Source organism: Monodelphis domestica, chromosome 5, assembly GCF_027887165.1.
Source record: "Monodelphis domestica isolate mMonDom1 chromosome 5, mMonDom1.pri, whole genome shotgun sequence".
Classification (NCBI taxonomy): domain Eukaryota; kingdom Metazoa; phylum Chordata; class Mammalia; order Didelphimorphia; family Didelphidae; genus Monodelphis; species Monodelphis domestica.
This window is the reverse complement of record NC_077231.1, coordinates 307,429,382-307,443,179: the sequence shown is the minus strand read 5'-3', so window position 1 is coordinate 307,443,179 and position 13,798 is coordinate 307,429,382. Positions and strand designations below refer to the sequence as shown.

General features: G+C 59.5%; 1 protein-coding gene across 3 annotated transcripts in view; it reads left to right on the top strand.

Annotated features, from left to right (window-relative positions):
* Positions 1–13,798, top strand: part of PLEKHA8 (pleckstrin homology domain containing A8) — a 40,393-nt gene that overhangs the window by 20,413 nt on the left and 6,182 nt on the right. Inside the window, 12 exon segments of one of the 3 annotated variants that reach the window (NM_001199078.1) lie at positions 508–632; positions 715–873; positions 3,151–3,191; positions 4,265–4,514; positions 4,843–4,854; positions 4,857–4,877; positions 4,950–4,990; positions 5,820–5,905; positions 6,347–6,405; positions 6,668–6,798; positions 7,856–7,926; positions 10,604–10,665. In NM_001199078.1, coding sequence (NP_001186007.1) covers positions 508–632; positions 715–873; positions 3,151–3,191; positions 4,265–4,514; positions 4,843–4,854; positions 4,857–4,877; positions 4,950–4,990; positions 5,820–5,905; positions 6,347–6,405; positions 6,668–6,798; positions 7,856–7,926; positions 10,604–10,665 — 1,058 coding nt within the window. 3 annotated transcript variants of the gene reach the window in all.

The window sequence follows — 13,798 nt, the reverse complement described above, 5'->3', positions numbered from 1 at the left end:
CTGTGCAGGCCCCCAAGTGACCTCTCATGGCCGTCGGGGGTGAGGGGAGCCACAGAACATCCTGGGCAGCTTGGTGAGGACGGGGTGCCCCGTGTCCCCCTAGCTCAGCGGTACCCAGCGGGGGTGTAATGGGTGTTGCTTGGAGAAGTCCCTCCCCCCTCTGTTTCTTAGCTGCCTTCTTCCTGAGGCCTTTCCTGGCCCCTCCCTGCCCCTCCCCCACAGCTCTACGCCCCGCCTCCTCCTCCTCGAGGGCAGGACGTTGGGGTTGGCTTTGGGCCTTCCTTAGAGTGCCCGGCCGAGTGGCTGACGGAGGAGCAGTTTTGATCTTGCGTGTTTTGCATCCTGCGCCCGTTGGCCGTCCTGGGGCCCTCCTGGGGCCTCTCCTCATCACGGCCTGTGAAATGCCAGAGAAGCCCCTGGCACGCGGCTTGGGCTCCGGGCTGTAGGCACCTGGCCTTGGGGAGACCCCCCCGGCTCCTGCTCATCGCCGCGTCGTCTTCTCCTCAGAGTTCACGGAAAACACGGAGACCCTGAAGACCAAAATGTCCGAGCTCAGGCTGTACTGCGACCTCCTCGTTCAGCAAGTGAACAGAACGAAAGAAGCCGCGGCCGCTGGCGCAGCAGACCCCAAGGTAGGACGGCTCGCCGCCCCCCGCCCCCATGGAGGCTGGGGGGAGACCAGGTAAAGGCATCTCCCCTCCGGATCTTCCGCAGGAGGGGATCGACGTGGGAACGCTGCTGAAGTCCACGTGCAACACGTTCCTGAAGACGCTGGAAGAGTGCATGCAGATCGCCAACACAGCCTTCACCTCGGAGCTGCTCTACCACACGCCCCCGGGCTCCCCCCGGCTGGCGGCGCTCAAGCCCAGCAAGGTGATGGGGGGCCCTGGGGGGGGGCTCAGCAGGCTTGAGATGAGGGACGGGCTTAGCAGCTTCCTGTGCTCCCCTCCCCGTGCACACCGCGCTAGGGCTCTTCAGGCGTACCCGTGGCACCTGGAGTGCCCTCCATCCCCGCCTCCGCTTCCTGTGGGCTCCTGGAGGCCGGGAGTCTCAGCCCAGAGCAGGGCTTAATACCTGCCTCTTAACTGGCTAATGCTGAGCTTTAGGGACCAGCCATTTCACGGGGACGTGTTCAGGAATCCGTCTCTGGGCTGGAAGAGCCGTCTGAGGTCTCTCGTCCGGTGTAACCCTGACCAAGAGTCCCAGGAGGAGAGGCAGCTCACTGCCTCCCAAGGCGCCCATTCCCCTTGGGGCCCTCTCCCTGGGAGACTCTCCCTGACGCCTCTGGACCTTCCCGTCCTCCCTAGCTCTGTCCTAGAAGGAAAAGTGCAGTCCTGCTCCTACCTCTGTCCTTTCTTTCTGACAATCAGAGCTGTCTGGGGTGGCATGGATCCCCTTGGGAGGGCTCGGTCTTCTTTAGGCCAGCGCCCGAGGACACGTGGTTGGGGATGGCTTGGAGGAGCTCTGGGACAGGAAGCTGCACTCTGAGCTTCCTGCCGCCTCAGAGTTGGCAGTTGTGAAATCGTGTCAGGACGCCGTGTAGGTGTGCTCATTCAGTCGCCCGAAGGACACGCCTCTGTCCCTTTGGTGTCCCGGACCCCGCGGGCGGCACTCTGGTCAGGCCGGTGGACTCTTCGGAATCCTATTTTCTAGGGTCTAGAACTACAAGGGGTCATTAGACGAGACTCAGAAGAAGTCCATGGGCAGACCCCATATTAAGAAAGCTGACCTTAGAGAATCCCGTGCCAGATTTGGAAGCAATGGCAGCAGGGCCTCCCCGCTTGGGTCCGTCTGAGATTGTCGACTGGAATGGGCTGCTGTCTGTAGTGTAAGCAGTAGAAAACGTGAGGGGTTTATTATAAAAGGCTGGACTGGAGTGTTCAAGAGTACAGTCACTGCCAGAAATTTCCATTAATTCCAGAGATTTATTTGAACAATTTATTTAGAAAATATAGAAAGAATGAAAGTAAGAAAATGAGAGAGAAGATAGAGTAAGATATCTAGCCTAAACACTAAGTATTTTGCTCTAGTTCCAGGCTCAACCCAGCCAGGGCTAATTAGTCCTTAGCTGGAGGGGCCTCGGCCTTGAACCGAGGACCTGGGGATGCAGGAAGCCTCTCAGTCGGGGAGGCCTCTCCTGAGGCTGGTCCCTTCAGAATATCCAGGAAAGGAGTCGGCCTTTTTCATTCGCCCCATGTGGTAGTTTTAAGGGAAGTAGAAGCAGTCTGAGATCCTCAGTCAGAGCTCCTCCAAAGTCAAGTTGAAGATAAAAACCGAAGAGCCTCTCTCACGTGAAGTGCTTGGCATTCTTGAAGAGCGTTCCTTTTCATCACTTCCTGTGGCTTTCCTCCACTTTATGTGTACCAATTACAGCTAAAGCTTGGCTTAGGACTGCCCAGGGGGCAGTCAGTCGATTCTGATTCGTCACCCTCTATTACACACATGGGTCACAGGCCTCCCCCACTCAGGTGTAAGTGGAGGGTGTACCCTTTTGTTGATTAAATCTGAAAATGGGCAGAGGAGAGTTCATTTAATCTTCACAGGCAGGGGAGAGTTCATTTAAGCTTCACCATCCCCCCTGTGATCATTTGGGAGACTAGTCTCCCCAGTTGATTTGACATAATCATCTTGTACCCCTAAAAGTTTTCTAACCACAGGTGTATACAATAGTGCACCTTCTAAGAGGAAACTACAATAGTTGGAGATAAGAGGGAACTAGAAGAGAGAGAAAGCAAAACCAGGGTTTTGCTAGGCTCATTGACAAAAAGCCAATTGGGGGCAGTCCCCTTTGGCCTGAGAATAGACATTCAAAATAAATGTTCAGCCCCCTTCAGTTCAATCATCGCACCCCAAAGTCCATTCTGGATCTTCTTGATGCAGTGGAGGTTTCTGCAAACAGTTCATTCTCTGGATTCAAGGAGTTAGCAGACTTCTTTTCCTGAAATTTTTCTCAAACACAATTTTAAATCTTGGACTTCTTATTAAAATACAGTACACCCCCCCCCCCCCAAGAGGGTGTTCACCAACACCTGGATCAACTCGGGATACATGGCCGATGTATGGGTGTGTGCATCGGCGATCCTTGGGCCTGGCCTCATGGGCAGGCTGTTAGAAGTCATTTGTGTGAACATTTCTTTTTTCTTCTTTTAGACCAAACTTCCCATCATGCCTATTCACAACGCCCTGGAAAGGTACAGTTCTAGGTTTCTGTCTTACTTGTTGGTGGGCATGCAAACCGGCTACTGCCTGGCTCTTCCTGGGGCGTGCCTGGCCCTCCGGGACAAAAGCAAACTGCAGTGAGCCCGGCTGGGAGGTGGCATTTCGCTCTTCGTCTCCTTTGGGGCTTGGCTCTCGCCCGGTGACTTGGTGTCCCTCGGGGCCTGCCTTTGGAAGGGTTCAGAATTCGTTCCCAGCGCCACTGGGTGGGAAAGGATGCCACATGCATGGCTGTGGATGGAGCGCTGTAGGCTAGAAAAAAGAGCCACACTTGATGGGTCGAGGTGGCGATGCTTTGGGGCAGAAGGAATCCTGGGATTGACCCTTGCCTTTGGCGGACACTGGCCGTGACCCTGCTGAGCCGAGATCCAGAGGCCCGGGGGGGGGGGGGGGGGGGTGCAGCCGAGCCGGCTGAAGTGAGGCAACCACTAGGCCCAGCCTGTCTGGAAAGGCCATGCGGGGTGCTGGCTGCCCTCCCGGGGGCGGCCCCTCCCCTACTTCAGAGCTCTACCCCAGGCAGGGGAGACACGTGCGAGCTGCTAAAGGTGGTGCCTTCCAGGCAGGCCCACATGTGCTTGGTCCAAGGAGTCCTTTGCAGGCCCCTCCCCCTCAGGGACGTCCCTCCAAGATGGCGCCCCGTTCGTCCTGCGTCGGTTGTTCGTAGCTCTCAGCCTGCCGTCTCCCCCGTTATGGCCCCGGGAGCTCCTCGGCTGCCCCTCTGGGTCCCGGTGCTGAGCACAGTCCTAGGCACACCCTGATGCGCCCCACGGAGTGTGGCGGCTCCCAGACTGCTGCGATATGCCGATAGACGAGGAAGAAGTCCTCGTCCGCGGGACCCGTGGGAGGGAGGCCGGGGCGTGGGGCGAGCGGGCATCGCGCTGCTCTGGACGCTCAGCCCCCAACGGGGAGCCAGCCCTGGGGAGGAGGGAGGCCGCGGGGCCGCGGGGGGATCCGGGGTGCGTGAGACCCCTCGAGGCCTGGGGCGCGGTGGGGCCGTCAGCACTCTCTTCCCGACCAAATAACGCTTGTCCTTCACTGGGGGGTTTAGGCAGATCGCACTGAACAGCTGTGAAAACGGATCTTTAAACACAGAAGGAAGTGATTCCGAGGAAGCCCTGATGAGGAACGAGAGCCCCTCGCGTGGGAGGCCCGAGATGGGCCGCAGCGTGGCGGCTGCAGACGATGGGGACGATCCCTTAGCAGGTACAAGAGAAGAAGCAGCCTCCGATCTTGGGGGGCCGGGGAGAAGCAGCCTCCGATCTTGGGGGGCCGGGGAGAAGCAGCCTCCGATCTTGGGGGGGCCGTGGAGAAGCAGCCTCCAATCTTGGGGGGGCCGGGGGGACACCCCCCAGGGGGAGCCAAGACGGACACAAGCCTGGCCCTAGGGTCCTCCTCTTTAAAATGGAATGGAGGCGGCACTCGATGACTTCGGCCCCCCCCCCCCCTCCGCTCTGATGGTCCTTGAGGCGACGCTCTCTAGTACTGGGCCGTTATTGGGGAGACTCCTGGGGAGCGCCGCCCCAGATCTGAGCAGGTGTTTGAGTCTCTTCTTACGAGGGGAGACTTCTAAAGATGGCTCCCCCCGCCACTCCCCGGCGTCCGCCCTCGGCAGCCCCCCGTCAGTGCGTCTGTCCTTCTCCTCTGCAGGCCAAAGGGAGGACGTCCAGGGCGAGGGAGGCGGAGATGCCGAGCCCCCCCGCGAGCCCCCCCCGGGGCCCGGGGCCGCCCAGCAGGAGGAGGAGGTGCAGACGTTCTTCAGCGCCATGAACACGAGGTGGGTCTTGTCCCCGCCTCGAGGCTTCTCCCCTGACCCGCGCTGGCCGCTCGTGCCCGCCCAGTAAGGCCTCCAGAGGAGCCTCCAGCCCGCCGCCCCGGCCGGGCACGAGTGGGGCGTTGGAGCCCGAGCCAGCACGACCCCGGCCCGGGCCCGGGCTTCCTCGGAGAAAAGCCTCCGTGGTGTCGATGCTCGCAGCAGGAGCGGCTTCGTGTAGCTTTCCCGGGCAGCCTGTTCCTCCTGAGCCTTGATGGAGTGGGCTGGGGCATCCTGAGGCCTGGACTCGGGAAGATCTGAGTTCGAGTGCGGCCCCAGACCCGTGCTCGCTGTGGGGCCCTGGGCGAGTCACTTGGCCTCCGTTTGCCTCTCCCTCCTCAGCTGTAAGGTAGGATGAGGATGGGTTCTCCCTCCCCGGTTGTCGAGAGTCCGGCGGGGCGCTCTTTGTAAAGGGCCTGCTGTACTGTTGGGGCGGTGGAGAGGGCCAGGCCCGAAAAGAGGCGCCCCAGACCAGTCCTTTCACCCCATCTGCCTCCATGTCCTCCTCCGTGAGGAGGGAAGGACCCAGAAAAGCTCTGAGGCCAGGACTGTCAGGGCCAAAGAACAGGAAACAGGAAGGAGCCAGAGTGCGAGCCGGCAGGGAGGGAGCAGGGCAGGACGTGGCTTCAGAATGCAGGAAGAGAAGGGCCAGAACTGATGTCAGTCCTGTCTGGGGGAGGCAGCAGCAGAGCTCGCCACAGCCTCTGTACCAGAGCGGGGGGCCGCCTGCACCCCTCCCCCCGGTCACTACAGCCCCGCGGACGTGGCCGTTGCCCTCTCTGTCCCCCGGCAGCTTTAGCGACATCGAGCTCCTGGAAGACAGCGGGATCCCCACCGAGGCCTTCCTGGAGTCGTGCTACGCCGTCGTGCCGGTGCTGGGTAAGACCCTCCCGGGGTGGGGGCCCCCTGGCCCCCCCACCTCCCACCCTCTGCCCGGAGAGGGGCTTCTCCACAAACACAGTCGTCGCCAACCAAGGCGGAGGGAGGGAAGGAGGCTCCGGGGCTCCCTGGAGGCCGTCGAGAGGGGCTGAGGCCAGCCCTGTGCACCCCGAGCCTAGAGTCCTGCCCTGGAGGGGCTTCCAGTGGGAGGGGAAGAGCCGAGAAAGAGCGAGTTCTAGCAGGACACGAGGGACACCCACGGACCCCGGGCTGGCACGAGGAGGGGGAGGGACTTCCTGTGGGAGGGGAGGTGCCGGATGATGGCTGCAGGGAAGCCCGGCAGGACAGCCAGGGGACCCCCGGCAGCTTCGGCCACACGCCGAGGGAGGCGGGCTTTGGGCCCAGGAAGGAAGGCAAACGCGCGCTTGATCTCTCCTTCAGACAAGCTTGGCCCGACCGTCTTCGCTCCTGTGAAAATGGACCTCGTGGGGAACATTAAGGTGAGCGGAGCAAAGGGCCGCCGAGGGGGCTGCTTCCTGGCTGGCGCCCTCTCTGGGCCTGGCTCGGAGCTCCCGGGCTCGGGGAAGGCGGGGGTGCCGGGGCCCAGTGGGGGAGCGGAGGCCCGTGGCGCCGAGTAGCCCAGCCCCGGCTCAGGCTACAGACGGACACGCCGAGGCCGGGAGGTCCGCAGGTGGCCGAGGTGGGATTTGAACCCGAGCCCTTCCCGTCCCTTATTTCCCGGCGGCCTCCCGCCTCGTGCAGAAAGTCAATCAGAAGTACATCACCAACAAGGCCGAGTTCACGACGCTCCAGAAGATCGTGCTGCACGAAGTGGGCGCCGACGTGGCTCAGGTCAGGAACTCGGCCACGGAGGCCCTCCTGTGGCTCAAGAGGTATGGCCGGCCCTCCCTACGGGGTGGGAGCTGGGCAACCTGGGCCCCTCTTCCACAGGCATCGACCGTGTCCCTCCAGGGCCCCCGGGAGGAGGCCGGCCCCAGCCTCGGGGCCTTAGTTTCCTCATCTGTAGCACGAGGGGATCAGGCTGGCTCTCTAGCCGAGAGGTCCTCAGGTTCCTTGTGGCCTCGATGGGCCTGGGAGAGCCCAAGTCTCCCCTCCCAGATCTTGTGACCAAACACTGCTGGTCCCGTCTCCATGGTCAGGGTGGACCTCTGGAGGCTGCCCAAGGCTGGGTCCGTCCCGGAGAGGTTAGAGGCGGGCAGCCTCCTCCCTGGCCTCCAGGATCCTCTCTCTGTCACCCCTCAAGCCCTCGGCTCTGCTGGGCATCTCTGGGATACCCGGGGGGTCCCTCAGTGCTTCAGGCTGGCCTCAGCAAGGAACGGACGAGGCCAGCAGCTACAGTGGCTCACACTTGTAGAGTGCCGGACCCTGTGCCTGGGCTTTACAGGCCTTGTTGGATTCGAGCCTTCTCTGGGAGGGAGGTGCTAGGATTCTCTCCATTTTACAGTTGGGGAAACTGAGGCAGGAGATTAACTCGCCCAGGGTCCCAGAGCCAGTGAGCATCTGTAGCTGGATTTGAATTCAGGCCCGCCTCTAGGCCCAGCACTTTATCCACAGCCCTTTGCATGTAGCAGGTGCCTAATAATTGCACCTGCATTTCCCAGGGATTACTTGAAAGTGAGCCCAGCAGCTTTCAGGGTTCTTTAGGCCGGGGCAGCCTCCTGGCCCTTCTCTCTATCATCAGAGATGGGCCCATCCAGGATCCTAGCCCTGGAAGGAAGCAGCCTCAGGCTGGGCCTACGTTCCTAAGCACGGGTGTGCCCCCCTCCCCCCAGCGTCTCCCCACAAGGTCTCCCATGGCTCTGGCTGCCACATCAGTGCTCCAACCCGCCCTTGTTGCCCCCCCCCTCCCCACACCCCCCCCCAGCCAGACAGCCCCTGCCCTCCTGGTGTGGAGTGCTCCCAGCACCAGACTTCGTCTCTCCGCCACAGGGGGCTCAAGTTCCTGAAGGGTTTCTTGACCGAAGTGAGGAATGGAGAAAAGGACATCCAGACAGCCCTGAGTAAGTGGGAGCTTCTCAGACCACCGGCGGGGCTGGAATCGGGTGTCCCGACAGGGTTTGTTGCTCACTTCTGTGAGGCTTTCAAAGGTCTAGGATCATTGAATCTGTGTCATGGGTGGGAAGAACCTGGAGCCCTCCCCCTTCCAGTTGGGGAAGTGATAGATGGGAGCCCCGCCTCCCCTTCCTCAGTTTACCCACTGGCGATTCTGCTGTAACTGAAGGCTCCTGTGCCCCAGGCCTTTTGACTGGCAATGAGCCTCCGAGGCTTTTCTGGTTTTAGTTTAATTTTGAGGTGCCCAGCCAGGTGCTGAGATGGTGTTGGCTCCCGACTGTCAGATAATTTTAAGGTTGTGACTTTAAATCTAGATTTAAATGGTTGCCAAAAAAAATACCCAAGTCAGTCTGGAAATTTATGGTAATTTAATTAATATAGAGGGAAGGAATTTAAGGAGGAGTAAAAAGGATATAGGATTTCTTCTACCTGGCCTGTGCCAGGGGGAATTTAAACTCCCTGCCTCTAGGTCTCTGAAGAAGATTAGAGGCTTCTGAGAGGATAAAGTTTGGAAAGTAAAGGAGGAAAATTCAGCCAGAAACTCACCACTGAACCCATGCGGAAAGGCTCAGCACGCAGCTCTCAGCTAACTCTTCACCACCAATCAGGGAAAGAGAGAGAGAAAGTCCTTGAGGGACGAAAAATCTCAAATATATAGAATTTTCATCCTTGTGTCTCCTCTAAATTTTCACACCTACCAATCACTTTAAAGGCTTTCCTCCAGGACCGCCCATTCTTTAGTTCTCACCTTCTTTGATTTGATTATATCTTTAGAGTTATTTACCACTTCTTTGTTAAATTCACCTTTTGTGAGTTACTTGACCTTTTTGTGATTAATTTAACCTTTATAGTTACTTAACACCCTTTTGTATTAGATCTAAAAATAGCCTTAGATTAAGTTCTAGCTTCACTATAAGGTATGAGTTAAGCACCTTCATTGTTCAATCAGGAGATTACAATTTTATCTTCCCCTAAAGTATGGTCTAAGTAGGGTGGAGTAGTTTTTAAAGTTCACACCTCTCCTCCCACTGGGCCCCCCTCCCCCCTCATACTCTGCCCCCACCTCCTTCCACTGGCTCTGCTGGCCCCCCTCCAGTCCTTCTGTCTCCTCTTTTCCTCCTCATTGGGGACATCCACATTCTGGCCTCTGCGTAAAGCTTCGTTCTTGCACCTGCTTTGCCTGTGCTCCCCCCTCCCCCCAGCAGAGCCGGGCTAAGGTGGATTAGGGCAATTTATATACAAATAGTTTGAGGCAGGACTTGGGGTGAGGTCGAAGGGCCCCTGTTAGACCTGTTGGCTAGTGGGGTGGCCTCCCTGAACTCACTCAGGAAATGGACTTTAGCCAGCCCGGGGATGCCCCTTGGAGGATACAGGCTGCCAACATGGGTGTCAGACACCCTGGCTGCCCCATGGCCTCTAACCGGGCACCTTGAGGCTTAGGCTGAGAGCTGCCCGGGGCTTCCATGGATTGGGTTCAGGAGAAGTTGTGAAGGTAGAGGAGGGGTAAGGACTAGGTCAGTGATGAACTGCCCCACCCCTCCCCCCACATAGTATCCCCACCCAGGGCTCCCATTGGGCTGATGGGAAGAGAGAGGAGAAGTGAGGAGGGGATGGGGAGGTCCCAGGGCTCCACCCCTCTCCAGCTCTGCCTCCTATGAGCTGCCCACGTCCACCTTACCAGATGTGTACCCCCATTGGGCTACTGGGCAGAGGTGGGGAGAGGGGGAGAGAGCAGCTCCAAGGGAGTACCTCTCTGCCTTTCTACAAAGGACCTGTGGGGATGGGGAGGGTGGCTATGTGTCCACAGAGAGGTTCTGCATGCCATCTATGGCACCCATGCCATAGGTTCACCATCACTGGGCTAAGCAATGGGGGCAATTGACTTGACCAGAGTCACACAGCTAGAAGTGTCAGAGGCTAGATTTGAACCCAGGACATCCCTTTTCTAGACCTGGTGCTCTATCCACAGAGCACCTCACTGCCCAGGATTACATTTAATCCTATTCCAAGGAGCAAAGGAGCGGATTTCCTGCTTTTCTGGTCAAGTTCTGGGATGTCCCTGAAAATCCCAGATCCTTCAGCCGGTTCTCCCTTTCCTAACCGGATCTGCCCTCTCTGAAAGGTCCCCAGAGGGGATGCCAGCATTCACCCGTGGCAGCCTCTCTTTTATTCCTGGAGGCCTCCCCTCTGCTGTTCTGGCCCCAGACATGAGTCTTGGGGGCGTTTGTGCCAGCGGAGCCTCCCTGCCTCTCCCGCCCCGCCCCCACTAGCCATGAAGGACACGTTTTCCCCAAGAAATGAGGGTGAGACAGCGGGCTGGACAGTAGAGAAGGGAAGGGGGAGACCCAGACCTCAGGACCGCATGGAAAGTGCTTGAGACGAGCTCTACAGAGTGTTCCCCATGTCTTTCCCGTTTGAACCACAACTTTGTCCCACTTTGAGGCCCCTCCCCCACCTGCACCCCACCTCCGCTGCCTCCGGTGAGGAGGCGGGGCTGGGGTGGGGCCACGCCTCCTCCCCTCAGGGAGGGGCTTTTCCTGGGGGCTTGTGAGCCTGGCTTGTGGCCGCAGGGGATGTCGGGTCCTGGGGGCGGAGCCTTAGCTGGTCCTGTCTCTTCTCTTACAGATAATGCCTATGGCAAGACCCTGCGGCAGCACCACGGATGGGTGGTCCGAGGAGTCTTTGCGGTGAGTCTGGAGAATTGATCCCTTGTGGCTGCCCCAGGCCGCTCCTTGGGGGCCTTGGAGGTAGCTCCACCCCCTCGTTTAACAGATGGGGAAACTGAGGCGCGGGAAAGCAAGCAAAGTCCCCGGAGCTACAGGGAGCCTGGATCAGAACCCGCTGGCGGCCCCTGTCCTTGGCACTAGCCCAGGTGGCTAAAAGCCATTTCTCAGCCGGCGGGATTTGGCCCACGTCTGGGGCGCTCTGACGGCCTGCCCAGCCCTCTGCACACGAGGGATGCCTGAGAGGCAGGTGCCATTCCACAGATGACGGAACTGAGGCTTAGACAAGGTGCTCACCCGGCCAACAAGTGCTGGAGGCAGGATTCGAACCCAAGTCTGAGGAAAGGGGCCCTTCCTGCCCTGTCCGGCCCGGGCTGTCACCTCAGGCAGATGCAGTCTTTGGCCTCTTCTGTCCAGTGTTCAGCTAGGGCCCAATCACAGCCCTTTGACTGACCAGGAGGCAGAGCCAGCGGAGTCCCGGGGACACCCCCCTCCAGCCCCAGGCCGTGAGCCCTGGAGTCGGCTCTCTTCCCTGCACCTGTGCCCGAGTCCAATTTCCTCCCTTCTCCCTTCCACACTGGAGAGGCCCTCGGGTAGACGTGCCAGTGTAGACGCTGCCCTGGCCAGGTAGGCCCCGAGAGTGCACGGTGGGAGGAATGGGATGGAGCCCCTGTTGCTTTTTCCTGGGTTCGAAGGAGAGGAGGAAAGAAGCCTTGTAGAAGGGCGCAGCCTACCTGCCCCCTGAGCCTGCTGGGGAGGTGAACCCCCCCCCCCCCAGGCAGACAGGTTAAGTGACTTGCCCAGGGTCACACGGCTTGGGTCTGAAGCTGGCTTTGAACTCAGGTCCGTGAGGCCCTGAGCTGCCACCTCTGGATGGGGGGTGGGGGAGCTCCCAATGGGGAAACTCCTCTCATCCAAACAAATCGAGGCTTCTTGCCCACTTACAGCCTCAGGCCGCTGCCCAGAGGCCAGGCACAGCGGTGCCTCCCAGAGAGGCCAAAGAGCCCGGTCCCTTGGATCCGGAGCTGGATTGAAGCCGAGAGGACCCAAGAGGATGGCCGAGGGAGCTGGGGGACCAGGAGGGATGCCTGCTTGGGGCGCTGGGCCTTCCTGCTCCGGGCTCCTTACTGCCCCCTAGCCGTAGCTCATCAGAAAGGGGCGGGGCGCAGTGGCAGGCGCATGCGCACCAGACACCTCACTCCAGTTGACAGGAGACACGCCCATCCTTCCTATGGTCGGCTTCCGGAAGCCCTGGGCCTATTCGAGGCCCCGCAATTCCCTCCTCCAAGCCCGGCGCGTAGGAGACTCTCGCTCCTCAGGCCCCTGCCCTGTGAGGGGGACTTTGAGCCATGGCTGGATCTCGGGGCTCGTCCGGCCCGACCCCCTCATTATTTAGATGAGGAAACGGAGCCGCGGGGAGGCAGCAGGACCCAGGCCCAGCCGCACGGGTCGGGACGGGACCTCCGCGAGTCCGGACGCTCGCCGGCATACTTGTCGGGCCTCAGTTTCCTCATCCCCAAAATGTGTGAGATGGGCTCCGGAGAGGTGAGCCTGGGCTCCTTCCTTCGTCCCTGGCGCTGTGCGACTGGGGGATCCGGAGAGGGAGGAGGCGAGGAGCGAGGGTCTGCGGCCTGAGCTGCCACCGCCCGCCGCTCTGATGGGCCCCGGAGGAGGGAAGGAACCGGGCCGGCAGGCCAGGAGCTCCCTCTGCTGACCGGCAGCGCCCCTGCAGCAGCCTCAGAGAAGCGGGCAGTGTGGGAAGTCCGTCTGGGTCCTGCTTCTCCGGCGCCTGTGCGCGGTCCAGGCTCGGAGGCTCCTGGTCTTAGAGGGGTCAGCTCTGATCTGGACACATGGAAGTGCTTTTGCCAGAGGCAGCGCCAGCTCTTGGAGTCTAGAACTGTCCCCTCGATACTGGCCCTGGCTGAGTCTCCTCCTCCGTAAGGTGGCGGACTTGGACCCGGGTGGCAGCCTCCAGCTTCAGTTCTGAGGGCCTCCCGGCCGGTGTCCTTCCATGTGGACGGACTTCCCCAGCCCCAAACCTGATCCTGGGGTTTTCCTGACCAACTACGGGCGCCCCTTGACCCAGAGCACTCAGCAGGAACACAAGGCCTGGGCGCCTCCTCGAGGGCTTCTCCTGGGCCTATCCACCCATCGGATGCCAGGGCAGCGGCCAAGACCCACAGAGAGCCCCAGAGGAAGATGGCGCAGCCACAGCCAGCTCCGGTGACTCCAGCTCGGCCATTCTTGCCTTATCCACAGAGTGGACTGACTTGAGCATCTTAAGCAGCCTTCTGGGAAGAGGGTGTGGAGAAGCCGCTTTGGATTTGAAGACGTTGAAGGCTTTGATGCCAGAAAGACCCAGATTCAAATCCTGCCCCTGACAAGTAATAGCTATGTGACCCTGGGCAAGTCACTTGATCTGTGTCTACCTCAGGTTCCTCCTGGCCTCGATGGGCTTCCAGCTCTGAATCTGTAACCCTGTCAAAGTTAACCATTTTCATGGACCACCGAAACAGGATGATGATCACCAACACACAGAGCATAGTCACGATGCCTTGTGCTCTTAGGTTACTGGTTTAGTTCTAACTTGGAACTTCATGAGTCCAGAAGACCTGAATTTTAATCCTGCCTTGACCCCTCTGGGTCTGTTTCCCATCTCTAAAATTAGGAGCTGGACTTGGGGGTCTTGAAGGCCCCTCTCCACTTTAAATCTCTGGTTCTCTTGAGTAACGTGCCATTTGTACCCACACACAGCCCTGAAGGCAAAAAGAGCCCTGGGTTCAGAACCAGGACCTGGGTTCCAATCCAGTCTTAGATACTACCTGGGTGAAGCTGGAGGAGCATTCCAAGCTCTGGCTTTGCATTCCTTCTGTGTGAACGGTCTAGACCAGGGGTCTTGTGTGTGCTGGGGTCAGTCTGGGTAGAGCAGTGGACTTAGAATCAGGTTTCTAAAAGCACAAAATAGAATACGTAGGAGGACCTAGGAAACCGAGGACGTGGACATAAAGGCGGAGTTTTTTCCCATCACAGACTTCCCCCTCCCCGGCCCCCTGGGATCCAAGGACCTCGGGCTCTGAATACTTGTGGTGTAGGGACT